Source organism: Sus scrofa, chromosome 13 (assembly GCF_000003025.6).
Source record: "Sus scrofa isolate TJ Tabasco breed Duroc chromosome 13, Sscrofa11.1, whole genome shotgun sequence".
NCBI lineage: Eukaryota > Metazoa > Chordata > Mammalia > Artiodactyla > Suidae > Sus > Sus scrofa.
In genome coordinates this window covers 117845732-117870012 of record NC_010455.5, presented here as the reverse complement: position 1 = coordinate 117870012, position 24281 = coordinate 117845732, and the positions used below count along the sequence as shown (strand labels likewise).

Genomic DNA, 24281 nt, shown 5'->3' with positions numbered 1-24281 from the left:
GGCTCCATGTTCTGAGCCTAGTGTTTGATACTCATCATGTTACTCAGAGCTCACGGCAGCCCTATCATGTGAGTGTTACTCCCATTTTACTGTGGGACATTTTACTGAGACAAAGAGGGATTCAGTGATGTACTCAAGGTCACACCATAAGAAGGTGGTGAATCAAGGACTCTAACCAAGTGTAAAATGCCGCAACTCTTGCTCTTAATTTCTGTTCTCAATATAAAGAATGTCTACATGTTTTATAGGACCTGAAACAATGATGGAACTTAGGTTGTTGGTCACAAGAAAATAATTCCTTTATCAAAGATTTTCCTTTCTTTAAGTTATTTTTAAAAATAATAATAAAGGAAATCAGAAAGTTGGGAGAGGGAAGATTAGGAACTACTTCGAAATCCCACTACGCTAATAAATTAACTGTTTCCTTTTTTTTTTTTTTCGTGTTTCTTCCAATCTTTGTCCAATCTGTATACAAAATTATATGTAGTTTCAAAGGCCATTTTAAATCACTAGTTAGTATTGAAATGATAAATGCTTCAAATGAGTTGTCTTCCCAAAAACATACAAAAATTACTTTAATTCTTCCCTCCACATTCTGGGTTTCATTTTACTTTCTGGAACAACAACAGCAACAAAATCTTGAATTCTGATTCACACAGCAGATGTAAGACTCAGAGAACCTACTGGCTAATTGGAGATGAGTCTCCCTGGAAAGTATCACGGAAAAGCAATATGTTGTGAATTCCTATCCCTGATAGCTTCTCAGGATACAGCAAATTTATCCAACCAAAGAGCTCTGTTTCAGATGCTGATGCTCTGGGTCTCTATATTGGCATTTTACAAGGTATGTTCTAGAGAACCCTAACACCCCCCACACATACCCACACACACGGAGTTTCAAGGTAGTTACATTTAGGAGTGACTGCTTATATACACCTCTTAGAGATTTAAAATATGCATTAGCATTACAGAAGATCGCAGAAGTCATGCAGAAAGGAACTGCTCACTTTTATCTAGAAGTCGCCAATTGAGTTACCTCCAGAAGCAAGGCAGGTAAAGGGTGTGATCTTATGTGACTGAGATAAAGTGGAGACCACATACATTGCCTGAGAGTTGCTGCTTTTAGACACGTGGGCCTGATATTAAATTTCTGAAATCTGAGTTTTGATGTAAAATTTTCATATCTAGGACGGAGAGATGCGGGAACATGACTCTTGGCTAGACCTACCCTGTAGGCCACCAATTTGCAGCCTCTGTTTTTTAACCCAAAGTTTCTCAAGCTCATTTAACCAAAGAACTCTTTGTTCCTAGAACGCTTTTTGAGAAAATGCCACCACATGTCATTAGCCTGTCAATCCTTTGAGGAAGGCCCATCATAAGGTCCCTTCTCCATGCCTCATCCTCCTTCCTTGCTCCAGTCCTCTGACCTAAAATACGTTCCAATTACTCTAGCTGTGAAATAAATTACTCCAGCACTTAGGGCCGAAGGCAACAATATTTTACTCAAAATCTGTAATTTGGTTAACGTTCAGAAAGAATGGCTCTTTTTTCCACGAGGTGGCTTGAAGGCTGGTGGCAGCAGAGGGGGTGGGTGGAGGGAATCATCTGAAGGTGCGTGGCAGCAGAGGGGGTGGGTGGAAGGAATCATCTGAAGATGCTCTCACTCACATGTCAGAAGGCTTATGTTGGTAGCCACCTGAGACCTTAGTACTGACAGCTAATATACCTACAGGTGGCCTTTCTTTGAGGCCTGGGCTTCTTTCTAACATGACAGCTAGTTTCTAAGGTTGAGTGGCCAGAAAGAGAAAGAGGCAGCAGAAGCTGTATCACCTTTTAGGATCTAGCCTCAGAAGTACACCGGTTCACTTCCATTCCATTCTGTTTGTCAAGGCAAGTGTTCAGAGCAGTAGATTCCACCTCTAGTGTGGCAAAACTCTGAAGAGAATGGGGGACCAGAAATGCTATTGTAGCCATTTTGGAAGATGCAATCTGCCCTGAAAGGAAAGAATGAAATATCTTTGAATCAGGATCTTCTGTTTACCAATAAAAATGTGATTTGAGCAAGTAACTTTTTCTCTTTTTACAACATTTTTTCAACCTGTCCTGAATTACAGTTACCTCTATTTTTAATTTATATCTTATATTTGGACAGTGAGCTGCTACTGTTTGTTTTTTTGTTTTGTTTGTTTGTTTTTATTTTTTTAGGGCCATATTCACAGCATATTCACAGTTCCCAGGTTAGGGGTCAAATCAGAGCTACAGCTGCCAGCCTACACCACAGCCACAGCAACTAGGGATCTGAGCCATGTCTGCAATGTACACCACAGCTCATGGCAACACCAGATCCCTGACCCACTAACAAGGCGAGGGATCAAACCTGCATCCTAATGAATATTAGATTCATTTCCACTGTGCCAAAATGGGAACTCCTGAGCTTCTTGAAAGTAGCATCCACAGCTAGATGTTTTGTTTAATATTGCCATGATGTAAGCATAAACATATAGTTTGGGTTTAGCACATATTTCTAATGCCTTAGTTTTTAAAAATAGTAGGGAGTTTCCTAGTAACTTTCCCTACTTGTAGACATGGCTAAAGCAGAAGAAAACCCCTCTAGAATCGAGTCACAATGCTTGCAGTTCAGTGTTGTTCTGTGCCCATCTCAGTGTTGTGGCTGAACTAGCCCTTGTGGTTCTTATAATGGTTGCAAGATGCCCTCAGCAGTAACCACCAGGAAACTGAAAGAAAAATAAAAGATTTATAACTTACAGATCCTGGAAACTACATGACACACCTGAGGCCACACAGTGAAGTCACAGAGAAAGAGCACAACTTGGACCTGGAGTTCTCGTATTATTGGGGTCAAGAATGAAGACCTAAGATTTCAAGGCCTCAGTCTTTATTGGTGAATTTAAAACATGAGCAGGAATTTAAAGCTCAGAAAGAGGAAAAACAAAACAAAAACAAAAACAACCTCCCAAATGGTCAATTGTTGAGAGCAACAAAGAAATCTAAAATAAGGGAACCTGGGAAGTAAGGCGAGGAGGGAGGTGGCTGGGCACAGACTGGCTCCTTAGCTAGTCTTGTGGCCGGTGATGTGTTTGTCAAGATAGCCAACTTGAAGAGGATGAACTGCTTTGAACTAAGCAAACATAGTCAGGTACTTGCATTGCAGGAAGCAAAGCCAACCCTCACGACTTACACTCCAGCTATCCACCTTCATCATGTGACTTGTCGCTCGGAACCTAAGATAAGCCTCAAACCCATGGGTCCTCCACATCTCCCCAAGCCTGTGCTAAAGCAGCCCTATAGTCTCTGGCTGTTCAGGGCCCAAAGAGCAGCCAGGAAGCCTGCAAGAAGTAAGCAGCCTCTGAGAAATCAGCCTCAAGTGTTCCCAAGACCAAGCCAACCCCAGGCTTAGTTGCCAAACCTCATTCCAAGGCACCCTAAGAACAGTTCTTTATTGTGAATGCAAATATGACTGGAGCCACAAACAGATAATCATATGAAATTCTGGTTCTGGGGAGGCGTTCATTTGCTAATGAATACGCTAAAAGCCTTTTCAAAAGTGACCCCTACCCATTTGGACAATAGGCTTTGCTTATTGTGCTTTAATATTCCATTCCTCTTTGCCACTTGTCGGGTGAAGCAAAGAACAGGAGATCTGTGTAGATTCTCTGTTAGAAATGGCCCTTGGTTGCCTCTGACATCCTGCTCAAGCCTTGTATTGAATTATTTCAAGCCTCCTATGCTCTCTCCTTTTCTCCCATCATTTCCAGTTTTTCCTCCCCACATTTCCGCAGGTATAAGGCTGGCATGTTGTTGGGTGAGAGTCTCAGGCTGTTTGTCCTGCCTGCTGACATTGGCAGTGATGGTTACTCCATTAAACAAAGAAGTGCAACTAACCCAGAGGCAACCAGAAAATCTTTGAGTGCTAGTACCAATATATTTTTTTAAACACTTCTGAACCACAGTTTACAGTCTGTGGGATTATATCCTCCATCCTGGAAATATTCTTTCTCATTTTCAAATCTAAAACAACATCAATTGCCGATTCCTTAGTTCTTACATGTTACAGATTCTAAGCACTTTACATACATTGCTTCACTTAATCCACACAACCACATTAAGAGACTACATTTTACAAACCAGGAAACTGAGTTAAAGAGGTGGACTAAATTGCCAAAAATCAGGTGACAAGTGTTGGCAAAACTCAGCCTCTGTCCACTGGTTCCAAATAAAAACTTGGAGACAGAGTTTTGGCTGAAGGAGGAAAAAAATTAGCTTTTATTGCTTTGCCAGTCAAAGGACGCCATGGCAGGCTAATGCCTTAAAGACTCTGCCCTCCCTTGGAGAAGAATTTCCAGGAGTTTTATAGTCTAAAAGGAGGAAAACAGAGTTTCATATAAGACTCTGGGTTGGGGGCAAACATGCATTCTTCTTTCTTTCAGGGACTCTTAGTCATCAAAGCTGATATCAGATCTCAATGTGATCCTGGTGATGGTCTTCTGGGTTATGGCATCCTGACTTTTCCTAGAATAACAATACTTGTGAAAAGGGCATAGTGATCAGAGACAAGAACAAACTAGGAAAATTCCTGAAAAACATCAGGTGCTTAGCATAATCTCTGATTCAAAGCAGTTGTGCCTCGAGTGCATAATCTCTAGCTCACAGATGATTATGGTCAGGGTGCAATCAAATAAGGGAGAAACACAAGGAAAGGGCTCCAAGCTGTTAAATTTTAAGCTATCCATTTCTTAAAAAAAAAAGGAATATAATCTTTTCTTTTAGGTGTATAAGATGCCTACATGTTATGTATATCCCTTGAGGGGGATCCAGAACCTTGCCCCAAGGCTATACTATTGATGGTTTGTTGTTGCTGTTGTTGTTGTTTGTTTTACTGCTCCTCCTCCCTTGTCTTTGAATCCCCTCTCTTCCCCAGTCAGCAACTCTCTGAACCTACCCCTTGGAACTCAGAGAAGGCCACAGAGGAGGAATGAGACCCATTTCCTAAAAACAAGAAATGGAGAAACAGAAAGGCCTTTGTGCCCAGGAGCTCCACAGGACCCCACTTGGTTTCCCAGGAAGCATAGCCGGGGTTTTGGCCTGTTCCACCTGATGCCAAAGCTCATCTGTTTTCTTCACTATACAGTTGAGCTTGAGAAAGGGGTGTGCATGATAGGTCCATTTCTTAGCTCATAGAGATTTTATTAATCTCAAATCTTCCTGTTTGACTCAGTAAATCAATTCAGGGAGTTGCTGTGGGGCTCAGTGGGTAAAAACCTGATGTAGTGTCCATGAGGATGTGCATTTGATCCCTGGCATTGCTCAGTGGGTTAAAGGTCCAGCATTGCCGCAAATAGCAGTTGTAGGTCACAGATGCGACTTGGATCAATGTTGCTGTGGCTGTGGCGTAGGCCTACAGCTGCAGTTCCAATTTAACAGAACTTCCCATATGTCACAGGTGCAGCCATAAAAAGGAAAAAGTTCATTAATAACACTGTAAGCAAAGACACTCAGGCTTGTAAGAGATCATTGAATTCATTAGGTCAAACTGACCTATGAGTTGTCTGTACAGCACTCCTCACATTGGTCATTGTGTTTCTGAAGACTTCTAATTCTGGGGAACCCATCCCTCTGAGGAAGAAGCAGCCCATTCCATTTTCAGGTAGCTTCATGTTGCAGTGGATAAAAATCTTTCCCCCTGGTACTGCCCTTCTCTCATCCTAATTCTGCTGTCTGCAAAAACAAAGCTAAACTGCTTGCTCTGCGCTCAGCACCCCTCTCAGCCTTGCTTTACCAGGCTAATTGCTTCAAAAACAGGCTTACTCCTACCCATCCACTCTTGCCTGAGGAGACTCCAGTTTACCAATGACCCTAACTGTGTGGGATACCCAGGGCTATACCCAGAGCTCAAACTAATTCTGAACAATCAAAATTCTCTCCTATCCTTCATCAGGGTGCTGGACAGTCTTTCACTGCAGCCTTGGGTTGAATATGTTCTTTGGGCAGCCATGTGGACTCCTCCACTAATATTGAGCTGTAAGTCAGCAAGTGATGAGAGAAGACATTTCTGCCACTCTTCACCAGGCTGGGCTACTAGATCCAAGACAATGAGGTCCCTAACTCATCTGCATATAGTTTCATTTCAACAAAATTTTTTTATCATGGCAAATACTTTATCCAAACTTGCTTAGTGATTTTCATTCCTCACCATGTTTGGTGGTGGGTCTTTTTTTTTTTTTTAGTTTTGATCCAGTGACTGTTAATCAATGGATGTCTAAACAGAGAAAGAGGGAAGTCAGACTTCTCACAGACAGAATTGACATGTAAACTCACATCAACCAGTTCCTTCACAACACAACCCCAGGATCTTTCTAATAGACAATTATGTTTGACCACAAAATTGGAAGGAACTCTAACTCAAGAATGACCAAAATATACTGATGAATGGGAGCTGATAATATACTGCTATCCCTTAAAATTTCCCTGGTTCTAAGTAAAATTTCTTATTTTCTTTATATATTAGTTAATATTTGTCATGGTTCTCATAGAAATTTTTATTTACTAGTTTTACAATCAAAAAGTGAAAGGAAAAATGTCAAATATACTATTAGAGAAATGCTTTAGAGTATAATTTTGGAGATCAGTGAACTGGATAGAAGCCCTCTTCCAGAAAAAAATGTGATCCTGGATTAAGATCTCCTTTCCCCCTTATTCTGATGTTCTAAGTCAATCTACACAAAGCCAGTCTTTTCACTTTACAGATGACAAAAAATGATGTATAGGTGTTCTCCTGTGGCACAGCGGGTTAAGGATCTGGCATTGTCACTGCAGTGACAAGGGTCACTGCTGTGGTGTGGCCTCGCTTAGTGGGTTAACGATTCCCTGGCCTGGGAAGTTCTGAATGCTATGGGCATAGCCAAAAAAAAAAGAAGAAAAAAAAAAGGTACAGATGGGTATAAATGACTTGTTCAAGTTCAAAGGGATGATGGCAGTTTCTAGCCCTTAATCTCTTTTCTTCCAAACCACTGATCAGGAATATCGGTATTGGAATTCAGAGAGGTAAGAGATTGCTCTAGTGTCAGGTCTTTGGAGAAAACATCATGGAGGAATTGAAACTAAAAAGACGTAAGCTTTTTTAACCAAATCTTTCTTTTTCATTAAAATAACACAAGCTAGCAATAGAAAACTTGGAAAGTGTTGCAAAGCACAAGGAACAGTGATAGGCAAATTACTCATAATCGCAACCCATGAACTCAGTACTGTGGGTGTATTTCCTCTATAGTCATTTTCTCCTAACATATTGTTTGTTGTTTCTATTATTGTGATCATACTACACATTAAGGAACATAACTCAAGGCCTATTCCGTATCATAATAAATTCTTCATAAATATCATTTTAATTGCCATGTAATAGTCCATTTTTGCAATAATCTTTTTAACCTTGCTCTTATTTTTGACTAATTAGGTAGAAAGGAAAGATTTAAATGCAGAAGGGGAGTTCCCATTGTGGCTCAGTGGGTTAAGAACCCAACTAGTATTCATGAGGTCGCTGGTTCAATCCCTGGCCTCACTTAGTGGGTTAAGGATCCAGCATTGTCGTGAACTGTGGTGTAGGCCTCAGACTAGGCATGGATCCTGCATTGCTGTGGCTGTGATATAGGCCAGCAGCTACAGTTCCAACCTGGGAACCTCCATATACTGTAGGTGCAGCCCTAAAAAGTCAAAAAAAAAAAAAAAGAGAGAGGAAAGGTTATCTAGAAGTAGATAATGTATATACAGAAAATTAAATCACCAGAATACTCACAGATGTGTATTTGAGCTTTGAGGTTGTGAGTGATTGTTTCATTCTTTTTTTTTTAATTTAATTTTATTTTTTGGTCCTTTTAGGGCCTCACCCGCAGCATATGCAGGTTCCCAGGCTAGGGGTCGAATTGGAGTTATAGCCGCTGGCCTGCACCACAGCCAAAGCCAGATCCAAGCCACATCTGTGACCTACACAATACTCACGGCAACACCAGATCCTTAACCCACTGAGCGAGTCCAGGGATCAAACCCACAACTTCATGGTTCCTAGTTGGATTGGTTTCTGCTGCACCATGATGGGAACTCCTTAATTTTCATTATAGTTCATTTAAAATGTTCTGTCAGTTTCTGCTGTACAGCAAAGTGACCCAGTTATACACGTATATACATTCTTTTTCTTGCATTATCCACCATCATATTCCATCACAAGTGATTAGATATAGTTCCTTGTGCTATATAGCAGGATCTCACTGCTTATCCACTCCAAATGTTAGTAGTTGTAAACTTGACAACCACAAGCCTAGTCTCCAAGTCCATGAGTTTGTTTCTTTTCTGTAGATAGGTTTGTTTGTGACGTATATTAGATTCCAGATATGAGTGGTATCATAGATTGTATTTGTCTTTCTGACTTACTTCACTTAGTATGAGAGGCTCTAGTTCCATCCTTGTTGCTGCAAATGGCATTATCTTGTTCTTTTTTATGGCTGAGTAGTATTCCATTGTGTATATGTACCACATCTTCTTAATCCATTCATCTGTCTTTGGACATTTAGGTTGTTTCCATATCTTGGCTATTGTGAATAGTATTGCAATGAACACAGGGGTGCATGTACCTTTTTCAATGAATGTTTTGTCTGGACATATGCCCAAGAGTAGGATTGCTGGTCATATGGCAGTTCTGTATTTAGTTTTCTGAGGTACCTCCATACTGTTTTCCATAGTGGTTGTACCAATTTACATTCCCACCAGCAGTGCAGGAGGATTCCCTTTTCTCCACACCCTCTCCAGCCTTTGTTATTTGTGGACTTGCTAATGATGGCCATTCTGACTGGTGTGAAATGGTACCTCACTCTAATTTTGATTTGCATTTCTCTAGTACTTAATGATGTTGAACATTTTTACATATGCCTGTTGGCCATCTGTGTGTCTTCTTTGGAGAAATGTCTCTTCAGAGACATTTTCTGCCCACTTTTCAATTGGGTTGTTTTTTTGCTGTTGAGTTATATGAATTGTTTGTGTATTTTGGAAATTAAGCCCTTGTCAGTTATGTCATTTGAAACTATTTTCTCCCATTCTGTAGGTTGTCTTTTTTTTTTTTTTTCAATGGCTTCCTTCACTGTGAAAAGCTTTTAAGTTTGATTAGGTCCCATTGGTTTATTCTTGTTTTTATTTCTATTGTTTATGAAAGGGGGGGTCCCTTATAATTAACTCCTTGTTTTTCTCTTGCCACCTTTAGAATCCTCTCTTTAACTTTTGCCATTTTTATTACAATATGTCTTGGTGTGGGCCTGTTTGGGTTCAACTTGTTTGGGGCCGTCTCTGCTTCCTATATCTGTTTCCTTCCGATTTGGAAAGTTTTCAGCCATAACTTCTTCAAATATGTTTTTGATCCTCTTTTCTCTTTTTCCTCCTTCTGAAATCTCTGTTATGTGTAGATTAGCCTGCTTTATATTATCCCATAGATCTCTTATATTGCTTTCATGTGTTTTTTTTTATGGTTTTGTGTCTGCTGTCCTGATTGGGTGATTTCCATTATTCTATCTTCCAAGTCACTGATTTCATTCCTCTGCATTATTCATCCTGCTCTTCAGTGCCTTTAACTCAGTTTGCATCTCTGCAAATGAATTTTATAATTTTTCTTGGCTTTTCCTTATATTTTCTAGTTCCTTTATAAAGTGATCGGTATTACTGTTCATATCTATTCTTATTTCTTTCATATTTGCTCTTAATTCCTTCAGTATTTTCACTATTTTATTTTTGAACGTGCTGGCTTAACAGACTGCAGAGGTCTGTTTCATTGTTTGCTCCTTCAAGGGGAATTCTCCTGTTCTTTTAACTGGGCATGGTTCCTGAGCTGCTTCATTTTGCTTATATTTTTCTTATTCTGTGAGTTGAGGGAAAGCAACTGCTGTAGTCATGAAGGGCTATTTATATATAAGAGCACCCTGGATATTTTGTAAAGGGTTACTATTTTTGGCATGAGGGCTGCTTTTGTTTGGATGCTTGCTGTCTCTTTCCTTAGTGTGTGCAGGCTGTTACCCACTTGATAAGGTCCTGCGTGTGCTTCCAGGGAGATGGAGGCAATGGGGAGGGCTAGTGAGCAGTGCCTGGTTGCTGGGACCTTGACAGTGGCAAGGACTTGTGGGAAGTTGGCACAGGCTGCTCTTAGTTGCAAGGCCCTGGGAAGTGGCAGTGATCCTCAGGCAGGTGTAAGTGGCACCTGGAGCATTTGGCAGTGGGGTGTGAGAGGAACAATGGATGGTACTCAGTTGCAGTGTCCTCCTCTGTGACAATCTCTGAGGTGACTGGAGTCACAGGTGGTGCCTGTTCACAGACCCCTAGTGGTAGCAGGCCACACCTACTTCTGGAGTCTGAGATGACTGCTGTGGTTTTTCCCCACTGCCTGTAGCCCATAGAAGAGGTGCTTCGCCACCCATACCCTGCCCTCCAAGAGTCTGCGTTTGCACAGAGAAAGATATTCCTATGGTGGCCCACCCCTCCTCCTCTTGCCTTCCCCAACAATGGTGCCTTGCTTCTCCTGGGGGCCTAGGCCTTCTCCTGGTTCCCTCAGCTGTGGTGCTTTGCTCCCCAGCCCTTCAGACTGCCTCCACAGCAACCCTTGTCCTCTTCCTGGAACTGACCTCTGGAGCCTGAATCTCAGCACACAGCCCCCTTCCAAGCATCTCAGGCTGTGGTGTCCTGGGAGGTGGTAGCAATGGTCTGTACAGCTCTCTGCTTTGCCCTCCTCAGTCCAGCTGCTGTGCTTTTTCCTGAAACTTTGAGGTCCCTCTATCTCAGTTGATCTCCCTGTCAGTTAGGTGGCTTCCCATGGTGTGGGTTCCTTTCCTCTTTCACAGTGCCCTCTCAGGAGTCCTGATTCATTTTCTCTCTCTCTCTTTTATTTTTTCCTTTTCTTCTACCTGGTTATATGGAGGGTTTCTTGCCCTTTTTGGAGGTTTAGGGTCTCCTGCCAGCATTCAATAGATGTTCTCTGAGAATCGTTTTACAAGTAAATGGTCTTTTTGATATGTTTGTGGGAGAAGTTGAGTGCCATGTGTTACTTCTCTGCCATCTTGATCCTGCCTCCTGTTTCATTTATATTTTTTCCAGTGGTACAAAAACACTACTAAGCACACCTACATTTATTGAGCGTTTACCACATGCTTTATGCATAGATACACTCATTTAGCCCTAGTAATGACTAACCAAGATCATTAGTCTGTCTTCATTTTAAGGGTAAGAAAATGAGGCCTGGAGATGGTTAGGGACTTAAAGAAGGTCAGTGATGGAACCAAAATTTGTCCACAGATCCATGTGAAGAGAAAGGTTCTGTTCTTAACCACCATATTGCAGATCCCATGGTTTTAATGAAGATCTACAGTTGTTGTAATCAAAAAGCTATTTTTAAAATGAAAATGGCTTGCAAACAATAGTTCATTTCTGGTGTAAGCAGATATGTTGTTACCCACTACCAATCTACCAAAATCCCACGATAGCTAAGAAAATCATCAATACATAAAATCCCCTTAGTCATGTCTAAAATATTTAAAATTCAAGTATGTTTCAGGTTTCTCTGAAATTGATTAGAATAGAAAAAAAGAAGCACTGTTAATTGCTGTTACGTGAATGAAGTCTGGATTCTGAGACTGGGTGAATATTGATTGTGCTAAAAGTAGTCTTCTGTAATTAAATGAAACTGTGCTATGTACTTTAATTAGTTAGCAGATCTTATTCTAAGTGGTAACAGTCAGTCCTGGTGTATCTCATTAAATTAGAGCCTGGCAGTCCCACCTCAAATGAGGTTCTTTTTCCACAGCTCTTATTTATGCATTTACTGCTCTAATTTGAAAGTGCAGGAAAGGTGACTTTTGCAATCTAGGTGTACACATTATAAAAGCTTCCTCATTCTTTCATTCAAAAGACTCGTAATAGCTTTAGATTGTAAGGAATCTCAATAGGGGAACGTAACTGCCTCAGAAAGTACTGAAGCCGTTGGCATCTCACATCACCCATCAGGGGGCTTGGGAAAGTCAGTAAACATTATAAAATTCACTTGATAGATTTCTCTTTGTTTCTGTGCAGAGAAGCTGAACCTACATCTGTGAAAGGCTATTCAAGAAAATGAATTTCCTTATATCTAAATGTACAGGTTTCATGGTATTTAATGAAGGAAAGATAACCTTTCATCTCATTGTTTTTTGGCCTTTTTAAAATTATAAAAGAAGTGCATACTTAGAGAAAATTTAGGAAGTGCAGAAAAACTAAAAAGGCAAGAAAAACATTATTCATCATTGCTTTTTTCAAAGATGGATTATTCTTAAGGAGGATAGGGTATTTCCTTTTCATCTCTCACCTAGCTGTTGTATATCTGAAATCATTCTGTTTGCATAATTGGTGTTTTACTAGAAAGACTCACTGAAAAAGAAATTTTGAATTGTATTCCAAACCCTAACCTGGATAAGTGGGGGCCATTTCATGGGTTTCTAGTATCCAGACTTATATTGTCAAATGCCCTCTGACCTAAGCCTTTGTTGGAGAGAGACCTCTACTGAAAGGACAGACCCATTTCTGGGGTAGGAATGAGTATTCTGGATATAATAAAGAAAGAGGAAAAAGAGATACTATTTACTTAGTAGCCTGGATTAATCACATTGGGCTGGCCCTTTCCCCTGCATGTTTGTATTCAAAAGAAGTAAGTTTATAATTATCATTCAGAGAAACTTTGAAAAAGAGGTCCCACCACATAACTACCACCACCCAGGCATGAGGGTGGGATAGATGGTGAGCCTGGGAAGATTAAAAGGTGAATAACAACCTTAGTGAGATGTCAACAAGTCGTAAGATTTAGAATCATAGAAATTGAGATTTGCAGATAAATTGGATTTCAGTCCCAGACTGAGATGTTCACGGAATGCCCAAGCATATCTCTTACCAAATTGGCAGGTAACTTAGTTTCAGGCACTGAATATGGAAGACTTTTGTGGTGCCAGAAAACAGGGACAAGTCTCCACCCTCTTGTCTGTCATACTGACTGCCATTGGCTACCAAGTTCTACCTGGTTCCTTGAAATCCAGTTTCTATTTCTCTGCCATGTGGGTATCAGAGTAGCACACCCTCTGTCATCCTCTTGGAGGTCAGGCCAATTTGCCAGAGAAATACCTAAAAGCTAAGCATCATCTCCCACTCACCTCAGAACCCACTACCCTCCTTCTCTTTTCCCACCCCAGAAAGTTCCCTTCCTAAGATACTTGCTCGTTTCCCTCCCCCCAAGACACCTAACATACTCTCTTCAGGCTTAGTAAAATGGAAGCCAACCAGAGTTAGATTTTGCTGGAAAATTCTGCTTTAGTAGAGGAACACACACCTCCCCTGAAGTAAAGAAGAACAAATGGACTGGTTTCCCTTTTGGAAGACATAAAGGAAAGTTATAAAGAGAAAAATGCAAAGTAATATCTAAAAAAAAAAAAAAAAAAAAAAAAAACCATCCTGCCATAGAAAAGAGCTTGAAGAGGACTCGGTTGAGTTCACATCCAAAGCTAGGGTCCTTCATTCCTTAACATGGAGGCCATGTTCACTGTAAGGTGATGAGTGTGGGCTTGGTAAGCCACTGTGGTTTAGATCCTGTGCCATCCTAGCTTTATGACCATACCCTCTAGGCTCAGTTTTCTCCTATCACAGTGTTCGGCACAGAGTACTATCTACCAATGTTGCTCTCCCTTGTCCCTGGCTGGCTGCCTCCCTAAGGCGCTGCCCAGCCAGTCCCAAAGCAATTTATCTAATACTTCATAGCCTAGGAGCAACTCTAGGAAAGAGTGCCCTTCCTAAAAATGTGTGCGTGGTACCCATGCTTGGAGCTGTTCAATGAGTTTTTAGCTGAATTTGGTTTATATGATCCTGGTTCCTCAGATGGTGAATATTTTCCTGCTGGAGAAAGTCACAGCTAATCCAATTTGACTCTTTAACCACAGAATGCCTTCCAAAAGCTCTTCAACCATGAATATTATTGGAGATGGCCAGTTCCTTCTTAGAACTCATTCTGATCTTTGAGGAAAACAGTTGTTCTGGAAATAAACCTAATGATATAGCATGTTCTTAAATCCATCTCTCTTCATTTTCTCTGTCTCCTAGTCAGATACAGAGTTTTGGGACAAGATGCAAGCAGAATGGGAAGAAATGGCCCGGAGGAACTGGATATCAGAGAACCAAGAAGCCCAGAACCAGGTTACAATCTCAGCTAGCGAGAAGGTAACCGTTTCTCTTCATACATATGCTGACCAGTTTTCTCAAATCTTTGGATCATATTCCTATAAATTAGTAGATAAGTAAAAAAAAAAATTGTGAAAAAAATTTGAAAAAAAGAAAGTTTAAAAAAAAAAAATCCAAGAATTAAGCAGACAATTTAATGTCAGTCTGACCTAGAAGAAATTCTGGTAGATGAAAACAATATAATCATCCAATGTGTGAAAGCAGCAAAGCTGGAATGGATACCCTTATTTTTATCAATATTAAGACAGACCATTTGGCAGCCAACCAGAACTTGGATCCTGATGGCTGGCCAGTTACTAAACTAATACTGAGCGTAGGTTAGAATAAGAACTGGGCTAATCCCACAATATGCTTTGTCAGTTTGTCATGTGAGCTGTGTGGATGAGCTAACAGAAGTGATAGCAATGGACAGGAGAGTGAGAGGGGACTTAGGGCTGTAGTTCACAGGTGGGCTTTCTGCAGCTGGCAAAGAACTTAGTGGGAGTGATGCCCTTCACACAACCAGGTCAAGTCCCAAGGAGATTCCTCAGAAACATTCCCCCTGATAAGAGCTCCTGCAATTGTGTGAGTACAGTGAATAATCAGCCAGATTATCCATTTAGTCTCAGTCGCTCTAGGACTTATGCTTTTAAAAACACTTGAAAAAAGAAAACGCTTGAGAAATAAATTTAAATGACTTGAAAGAAAAAGATGTGGAATTTTCTTACACAGGGAATAGGTGTATACGTATATGTTATAGTTTTTTCGTGGTGGAGGAATTCTCAGTCATACTCAGTTTTGGATAACTTCCATGATACTTAGTTCAACTCAACAAATATTTACGGAGTGTTTCTTCTGCTCTCAACAGCAGGGACTTTGATGAACAGTCTCTGATCTTCAGGGATTAGCAATCTATGTCATCATTAAAATGTCTTCCTCCATCCAGTATTTTCTGTCCCACAGTAGGCCAGGCAATCTCATAAAATCAGAACAACCATCTCATTAAAAATCATTATATTTTCCACAAAGAAACTGAGAGTAAGTGAGAAGAGAGAACATTGATGGGGAACAGCACTTTCTGGGCTATAATCCGTGCATCTGAGGGAGGGATGGCCGAGGGCCCTGAGCTCCCACTCCCAGGCCTCATCATCATTACATAAGCTTGGTCATATCCCTTGGATTTTGACAAAGGGTTTTGTCTTTCTAAGCACCTGTGGAGAATGAAGGTCTCTGTGGAGAATGAAGGTCTCCATGTGATGTGTTTAAAAACCTTAGACTAGACATCAACAGATAGCTTAATTATATCTATAAACTGGAAGGATATTATGATAACCCACTACCAAGGTTGCAACAGATGATAGCTCTGCTATTTTTTTTCTTTTTTTTTTTTTTTTTTTGTCTTTTTGCCTTTTCTAGGGCCGCTTCCGGAGGCATATGGAGGTTCCCCAGCTAGGGGTCTAATCAGAGCTGTAGCCGCCAGCCTACGCCAGAGCCACAGCAACTCGAGATCTGAGTCACGACTGCAACCTACACCACAGCTCACAGCAACGCCGGATCTTTAACCCACTGAGTGAGGCCAGGGATCGAACCCACAACCTCATGGTTCCTAGTCAGATTCATTAACCACTGAGCCACGAGGGGAAGCTCTGCTATTTCTGATGTGAGTTTAAGTCGGGACAGACTCTCTCAAAAACAGTTCAACTACATGTATATCAAGGGCCTCAAATAGTTCATAGTCTTTAGCCTAAGAAATCCTTCTAGAAGTCTATCTTGAGGTAATAGTCATATGCAAAGTTTTGAGCATGAGGCTTTCACTGTAGCTTCATTTATGTTAACAAAAAAAATTGAAAATAAATTCCATCAAAAGAGGGCTAATTTTTAGCATAATATAGTTTTAATAAGTAAAACTGGATTTTAAGCTACAAACCTACGTATGTAGTATGAGCATATTGATTTAATTTATATTCTCATAAAAAAATACTAGAAGATTATTTGTACATTCTGATAAATTTTTGCAATAAAAGATCTATAACTTTAAAACATGCATTCTTTGTGGGGAGATATAGCCCTTCCAGTGGGGCAAAAACTGATCTGAGAAGTAAAAGGCGAAAAAAGCCTTAGATATTACAGTAATTTGTAGCCTTCCAAAGGGCCACTGTACATAAACAGAAGTACAGTATGTGGTGTTAACATTTCAAGGGAATGAGTGGCAGCATTTAGCAAAAAGATATCCCGGAAGTCAGTATTTTTTAAATCTTGGGAAGAAATGGCTAAAACAAAAAGAAAAAAAATCAGAACAACAAAGAGTTCTATAGTGGAGTTCCTGTAGTGGCCCAGCAGAAATGAATCTGACTAGGAACCATGAGGTTGCAGGTTCAATCCCTGTCCTCGCTCGGTGGGTTAAGGATCTGGCATTACTGTGAGCTGTGGTATAGGTCACAGACACAGCTCAGATCTGGTGTTGCTGTGGCATAGGCTGGCAGGTGTATCTCCGATTAGACCCCTACCCTGGGATCCTCCATATGCCATGGGTGCAGCCCTAAAAAGAAAAAAAAAGAGAGAAGAAGAACAAACCAGAATACTAGCAATGATCATATTTAGGTTGGGACATTATGGGTAACTTTTAGTTTCTTTTTATATTATTTGATGATAAAATAATATGATCTAACATTTCCAGAATGAAAATGTTCTACAGTCATAATAAGAAAAAAACCATTGAAATTTAATTGAAATTAATGTAAATAAATAAAATGAATTAAATTCAAATTCAAAATGAACTGATTGAATATAACCATGAAGAGAAAAATCCATAGATCTGTGTTGGCCCCTCTCTGTGTTATAGGGATATTACTTTCACACTGAAAATCCCTTCAAGGACTGGCCTGGAGCATTTGAAGAAGGCTTGAAAAGGCTGAAAGAAGGGGACCTGCCAGTCACCATCCTCTTCATGGAGGCAGCAATTCTTCAGGACCCCGCAGATGCAGAGGTGTTGTTTCCCTTCATCCTGCCAGGCTCAGAAAGGGGCCTCCTGTGCCAACAAGGGGCAGTGGGTGGCACAGGACTCTGCTGGGTGGCGTTTTCCACCAAGTAAAGGTCCCCAAAGGAATTAACCTGGCTTGGTCTGATATGTATTTGAAAGTTATCAAATAAGTATTTACTTTCTAACCAAATCTTCAGTGCCTGTGATGCTCAAAAAAGAAAGGGTGGGAACAAGAAATGAAAAACAACCACCACCAACCTGGAGGCTCAAAGAGTTGAAAGGACAGATGCATGATGAGTCTGAAAGACAAGTAAATACCTCAGTGCAATGTAATAAAAGCAATGTCAGAGTTTGCACAGGATGCTAGGAGAGCAGAGAGCAAGGCATCTGACCCAGCCACCCGCCACAAGTGAATCCAAAGCTGAGTTTTGAAGGAAAGGATTAAAAACTGCAGGAGAGTCCAGCTGTCATTAAGAGGGAATGGCTTGTGGGGCCGAAGGACATGAAACTTTGGGTCTGTGGGGAGAGAGGAAGAGACAATGGCAGAAGAGGAGGCAAGAAGAGATAGGCAAGAGTTTGAACTTCATTCTAAAAGCCTTGGGGAACCACCTAGGGGAGAGACAGACACAATCAGATTTGCATGTTAGAAAAGCCCCTTTCTCTGAGACAGGAAGGTGATTGGAGATGGAGGCTGGGAGACCACCAAAGAGGCTGCAACAGTTTTATCTTGGTTCACTAAGTTTCCCAGCCTACAAATACCTATAATAAGATACTGGCCAGGTATAAAGGCTTCTTTTTTAGTTTGTGGATAATTTTCAGGAAACATCATATAAGGGATATTCCCAGAGGAATTTGAAGAAATTTATATGCACTGCTGAGCAGGCAGTACAGAATAGTGGTTAAGCTTTTAGGCTCTGCTATCCTAACCATGTGGGTTCAAATCCCTGCGCTACCACTCGTTAGCCAGGAGCCATGTTATCTGAGACAAGCCATTTAAACCTTCTAAGCTTCAGTTTCCTTGCATATAAAATAGAAATCACAATTGTAACTATCTCATTGGGTGCTATGAGGATTAAATTAGTACATGCAAATGAAATAGTTCAGTGCCTGGCGCATCAATATTTAACCTTCATTATTATTATCAGTTATACTTAGTTGGTATAGAAAGAACAAGTAAACTGATTACTAGTGAAAGCCCCTACTATCTTGTTAGTCAAAATGACTAAGAAATAATTGACTTGAGAGTTGTAATTCTGAAACAAAATGTTGGAATTTTTAAAAGATCTATCATTGTAGAAGAGAAAGTCATCTCATCAATAGGAAACGACAATCCCCCCCACCAACAAAATAATGTCATATTACATTTCTAAATGCTCTGTGTTTTCATATACATCATTTGACACAACCACCCTGAGAAGTGGAAAAAAAAAGAGTATACATTATTATCCCAGATTCATAACTGAGAAAATGAGAACACTTGGTAATTAATGGATCTTGGTCAAGGACCCAGGGCTTTTAAATCAATGGAGACCCCGAGGCTAAGATAACGGATGGTCTGTGAACAGTGAAAATGACACCACACCCAAAGGAGAGGAAGATGCCCCCAGAGGAAGATAGTTTCATCAATCGTTTCTTAAAAAGCATTCTAAGATGTATGGAAGATGAAATCAAAATAGATGCTGCTCCGTATATGTTTGAAAGATTAAAAAGAATCACTGATATCCATGGGGGAGCAGGGAGGGATAATCAGTATTTTGAGTTTATATGGTATGTGTAATAACCTATGAGGGGAAAAGCCAACACAATTTTTACAGCACTTTAAGATGACGCTATATTTTTTTATATAGGTTTTTGGGGTTTTTTTTTTTTGTCTTTTTGTCTTTTCTATACCTGCACCTGCAACATATGGAGGTTCCCAGGTTAGGGGTCAAATCAGAGCTATAGCCGCTGGCCTACACCACAGCCACAGCAATGCAGGATCCAAGCCGAGTCTGGGACCTACACCACCACTCAGGACAACGCCAGATCCTTAACCCACGGAGCAAGGCCAGGGGTCAAACCCACAGCCTCATGGTTCCTAGTCAGATTCACTAACCACTGAGCCACAATGGGAACTCCTATTTTTATACAGTTTCACTTTAAAATGTTCATAGCATCAATTATCAAAGGTGGGAAAGTTATGCAAACCTTTTGAAATCCCTAAGAGTCCAATACATCCCAGCAAATTTTAGGACAATGGTGTGTAGCAAGAGGTTTTATTGATGCATATTGCTCTGTAATGATATGAGAATTACTGTTATTGTAAGTATATAAGTAGAAATTTGTTACATTAAAATTTTTCATTCCAGATATGAAAAACATTCTCTGCTTGAAAATATTCTTCACATTGATGACAATAGCAAAGGACTGGATACAACATACAGCCATAAGCCAATTGGTTGAGGGAATAATGGGATATTCATTAAACAAAATTTAAATTAAAAATTATAAGTAGGGGATTTTATAAAAACATGAAAGTTCTGATAAAGTAATATAAGGTGTAAATGTACACTATAAAATTATGTATGTGTCACATTGCACTGTATGTCTTTTATGCTTTTTAAAACGGATTATATTAAGTGGTGGACATGTTGTAGAGGGGTCCATTTTGTTTTGTTTCCCCTAGTTCCTAAATTTCCTGTTATCACTTCTAAGAACTGCTTGACTCTTTCATTTATACCAACTAATTTCATTTTCTATGTCTCAAGAGTCTTTATTGTAAACTTTAGACTATTTAGCTACATTTCTGAGTTATTTTTCTACCTCGTTTCCTGACAAATGCACAGTTTTTATACATTTATCTTTTGGTTTTAAGATATTAGTATCATGAAATCTCAAACTCAGAGGTTTCCATGGGCCACAGAGAGAATAAATACTGAGAGTTTGTAAATAATGACTCTTGGCCCGGATGTCACAGTTTGATTGAAGAAACGCATGTGATATTTTTCCCTCTTACAAGACTCTCACATCCAAGACAGGTTGCTCTGCACAGAGGAATCTGTCCCATGTAAACACCAACTAAATCTTCCTCCTGCGATGTTGACATTGGTTGTTTTTTTGTAGGCATGGCAGTTCCTTGGGATAACCCAGGCAGAGAATGAGAATGAACAAGCAGCTATTGTCGCCCTCCAGAGGTAGATGAAGCTAAGTGCAAAATCATGGGCTTACTGGAAATTTATTAAGGGACTCTTGTTTCAGATTTGTCTTTTGACCCTTAAGTACATTGTGAAGCATTTGACCAGGATAAGTGCCGAGATGCCACATATAACTTAGCTCTAGAAAACAAGAACTTATGAAGAAATCATGTTCCTAAATTTTGCAGTATTTTACCATTTACAAATTGACCTTCATTGGCACAAAAGAATCTAGGTCAAAAGCAGTCAAAAAATAGACTCACTGAACCAATAGTTCCTTTTTAACTTTCTAGCCTTCTACAGACTCTGAAAGCTTTTTTTTTCCAGGAAAAATATACTCAAAATAATCTCAATGTAATGTTATCTTCATGCGTTTATGGAGAATCTCCTAAGATAGTTTCAGCATCCTGAGCCCCTGACTAAAGGTCTAGACTACTTTGGGTGGATGTAGCATCACATCTTACTTGATTAGAGCACCTGTTTAAACCCTGGAACCTTTGCCATAAAACAGAAATTGACAGAACATTATAAAGCAACTATTTTAAAAATCCTGGAAAAATAGCCCTTACCAGATAGATTTTCACTTTTTTCTTCATTTTCTTTCCTACAAATAAATATTTATATATATTATAAAATCTCTTCCTAAAGAACTAGAGCTTGCTAATTAAAATCTATCCAGGAACTCCCGGCGTCCACATTACCTGAGAGCTTGTCACACCTGCATAGCCTCAGCCCACCCTCCAAAGCCCACTGTATTAGAATCTTCATCTTACAGATCCCACAGTGATTCTTATGTACATCAGAGTTTGATAAGCCCTTGCAAGAGGCCAGTGGAATAGCAGGAAGGACAGAAACTATAGCCTGTGCCTTCCAAACCAACATCAGTAGTCTGGAAAAATGGAGAATGCCCCCTCCTTTTAGAAACACTCTGTGTTATTTCATCTCTGAATGTCTAAATTCAGTTCAAGTCAGTTTTCTTTGTGGATAAGACACATTTAATAAATTGATAGTAGAGCAGCATTAAAATAATGCTATTCCCTACTTCTCATTAGATAAACTAACTACTAATAAATTACCTGCAGGGATTAGCATGTGTTCTATACTTTTTAACCATTTCCTTAAAATTACCAAACCTAGCTCTTATCAGGCTGAGTTTTAACTTTCTTAAAAATGTGCATAGGTCTCAATTTCATTTAGATAAATATGGTATTTTCCAGAGCCTTAGCATTAACTTAAGCAATGCTTTTGCACCATTTAATTAATAAAAACTTCAAGTTTTCTAAAGAACTGTTTAGAACTGATTCTGGCTCCAAAAAATTTGACATTGGCTTTTATTTTACCTTCTTTCAGGTGCTTAGAATTGCAGCCCAACAACTTAAAAGCTTTGATGGCCTTGGCTGTGAGTTACACTAACACTGGCCATCAGCAGGATGCCTGTGAAGCCTTAAAGAACTGGATTAAGCAAAATCCCAAGTATAAATACCTTGTGAAGAGCAAGAAGAGTTCTCCAGGCCTCACCCGGCGAATGTCTAAGTCTCCAGTTGATAGGTATCCTTCTCATTATATTATATCCCTGTACACAGTTAATCATCTTCAGGGCAATTAGCAAGCCTCAGGGCTCCACCACCACTCATTTCAGGATGGTTTGTAGGACAGCACTCTGCTGGAAGGGCAGCACTGATTACAAAGATTGATGCTGAGAACAGAGCTAAACTTTGAACACATGACCTATATTGTGGACGCTCATAGATGTTTATCTGAGTGCCATGTATCCAAGCCAAATGCTTTGGACATATAATTAACCTAAAATAAGTTATAGTAAATACCAATGTGCCAAGTTTTGTAAGCCTAAGAATTAAGTATGGAGGAAAAGAAAAGTCCTTTATTCTGGGACTAAATTGTGCTGTTACATTCTTTCTCACTGAAGCCCTGGAAGCTTAGCCCTGGGCTTTTCCACATCAGCATCATAGGGTCAGTGGAACTCTCCTTGTGAAAACCTTACTTAGCAGTCTTAGCTGCATACAACAAAATATTTCATGAAAATCAGCAGGTATTTTTAACATACAGTATTCCTACTCCTCTCATTAAGCTGTTTTAAGCAAGATTTTTCCAGTATAGAATGTTCTTCTGGAACAGAGAACATGACAGTAAATCACTTATGTTTAGACTATTTGGATTACAAAGCTAAGTTGTTTACCTTGTAGCTCTGTTCTGGAAGGAGTGAAGGAATTATATCTGGAAGCCGCCCACCAAAATGGAGATATGATCGACCCAGATCTCCAGACAGGCCTGGGGGTGCTGTTCCACCTGAGCGGAGAATTTAATAGAGCAATAGATGCATTTAATGCTGCCTTAACTGTTCGGCCAGAGGTAAGTGTATAGGAAGAAACCATAAGGTTTTCTGTTAAAAATAAATTTTCACAGACTATATGTTATGCGTTTCAGCTATACTTTATTTTCCTGCATCCAGTGGTTTAAAGTAATGAGTACTAATGATATGCCACAGCAGCTATTAATACTCAAGTACCTAAAATAGAAATATGAATTGCCTGACAACATCAAGTGGTAGTGCTCTTTGCCAAATGAAAGCCATTTCAGAGGGTTGTCCTAAAGATCTTTGAGTAATTCACCAGTCCTGGTCCTTGTCCATGAGCACTGGATACTTTTGAGCTCTCACCTGTCTTCTGCAGGAAATAGGGGAATACTCTGTCACTCTGTCTGCATGTACGAGTTATTAGCTCTGATTTTGTCGTCAGGACTATTCATTATGGAACCGTCTCGGGGCAACCCTGGCAAACGGAGACCGCAGTGAGGAAGCTGTGGAAGCCTACACACGAGCACTGGAGATTCAGCCTGGCTTCATCCGGTCCAGATACAACCTAGGGATAAGCTGCATCAACCTGGGCGCCTACAGGTGAAGTATGGCAGCAGGCTGACAACTCCAGGCTCGGGGCTGGAGTTCAAGGGTCTGAAAGGTTGTTTTCCAGTAAAAATACCTCCTTTTGTAATCTCTTCCTCTTGTTTAAAGGTAAATTTCAGACCTTTGAATCCTGAGGTCTGTAGAAACAAAAACAGTTTGCTTCCATGCTTCCCAGTCTTTGGCATCCATTTGGGCCTCTAGTGAAAGGTAGATTCCTAGACCACTCTCCCAGAGATTTTGATTTGATTTGGAGTTAGGACAAGTTGTCTGGCTTTTTAACACCTAAGGGACAAATCTCTGAGAAACATAAGCAGTCCAAGCCTTCATTTCCCAAGTAAGGAAAAAAAAAAAAAAAAAAACATGGTGGGTAGGACAAGGGGACACAGCAAAATGACTCAAGTCTCCAGATCACTTTTCTGGCAAAGTGCAATCAAGAATTGAGGTTTCCTAAACCTAATTTACTGGTAAAGTTAGTTTATTTTAAAAAGGAAAAAATTTAAACACTGGGTTGAGAGTCTGAAATGTCTTTCTCCTTCTCTCGTGACTCCTCATTATCATTCAGGTCTATATCCTCTGTTAGTTGCCCATCAACACAGACCATAAATGACCTTTATTTCTTTTACATAAAATAAGTTTGGGTGATTTTTTCTTCTTTCTTTTCCTATATTTTTCTATTTTCTAAATGAGCAGGAGTTACTTTTATAACTAGAAATAACACATTAATGTCAAACTCCACAAAAAATGTTAAGTCCTTTCTCATTCTCAGAAAGAGCCAGGCTTTTAGAATTCAGACAGGCTTGGGTTTAAATCACAGCTATGCCATTTATATGATTCTGGACACATAATTTTGAGCCTCAATTTCTTCACTTGCATTAAAAAAGAGAGATAATAATATCTGTCCTGCAGGATTTTTATGCAGGTTAAATGTAATTGGCTA

The 24281-nt window shown here is 39.9% G+C and overlaps 1 protein-coding gene and 1 long non-coding RNA gene across 23 annotated transcripts in view; one reads left to right on the top strand and one right to left on the bottom strand.

Annotated features, from left to right (window-relative positions):
* Positions 1-24281, top strand: part of PEX5L (peroxisomal biogenesis factor 5 like) — a 256185-nt gene that overhangs the window by 218371 nt on the left and 13533 nt on the right. For all 22 annotated transcript variants that reach the window (XM_003132551.6, XM_005670010.3, XM_021071222.1 and 19 more), the window contains 6 exons: positions 14155-14271; positions 17114-17257; positions 20354-20424; positions 21775-21972; positions 22629-22794; positions 23181-23338. In XM_003132551.6, the coding sequence (XP_003132599.5) occupies positions 14155-14271; positions 17114-17257; positions 20354-20424; positions 21775-21972; positions 22629-22794; positions 23181-23338 (854 nt within the window). The remainder of the gene's footprint in view (positions 1-14154; positions 14272-17113; positions 17258-20353; positions 20425-21774; positions 21973-22628; positions 22795-23180; positions 23339-24281) is intronic.
* LOC106505754 lies at positions 1915-22608 on the bottom strand. Its single transcript, XR_001300453.2, has 3 exons — positions 21908-22608; positions 20994-21028; positions 1915-1994 (listed from the first exon to the last, which is right to left on the bottom strand). It is a non-coding gene; the product is annotated as an uncharacterized LOC106505754 (long non-coding RNA).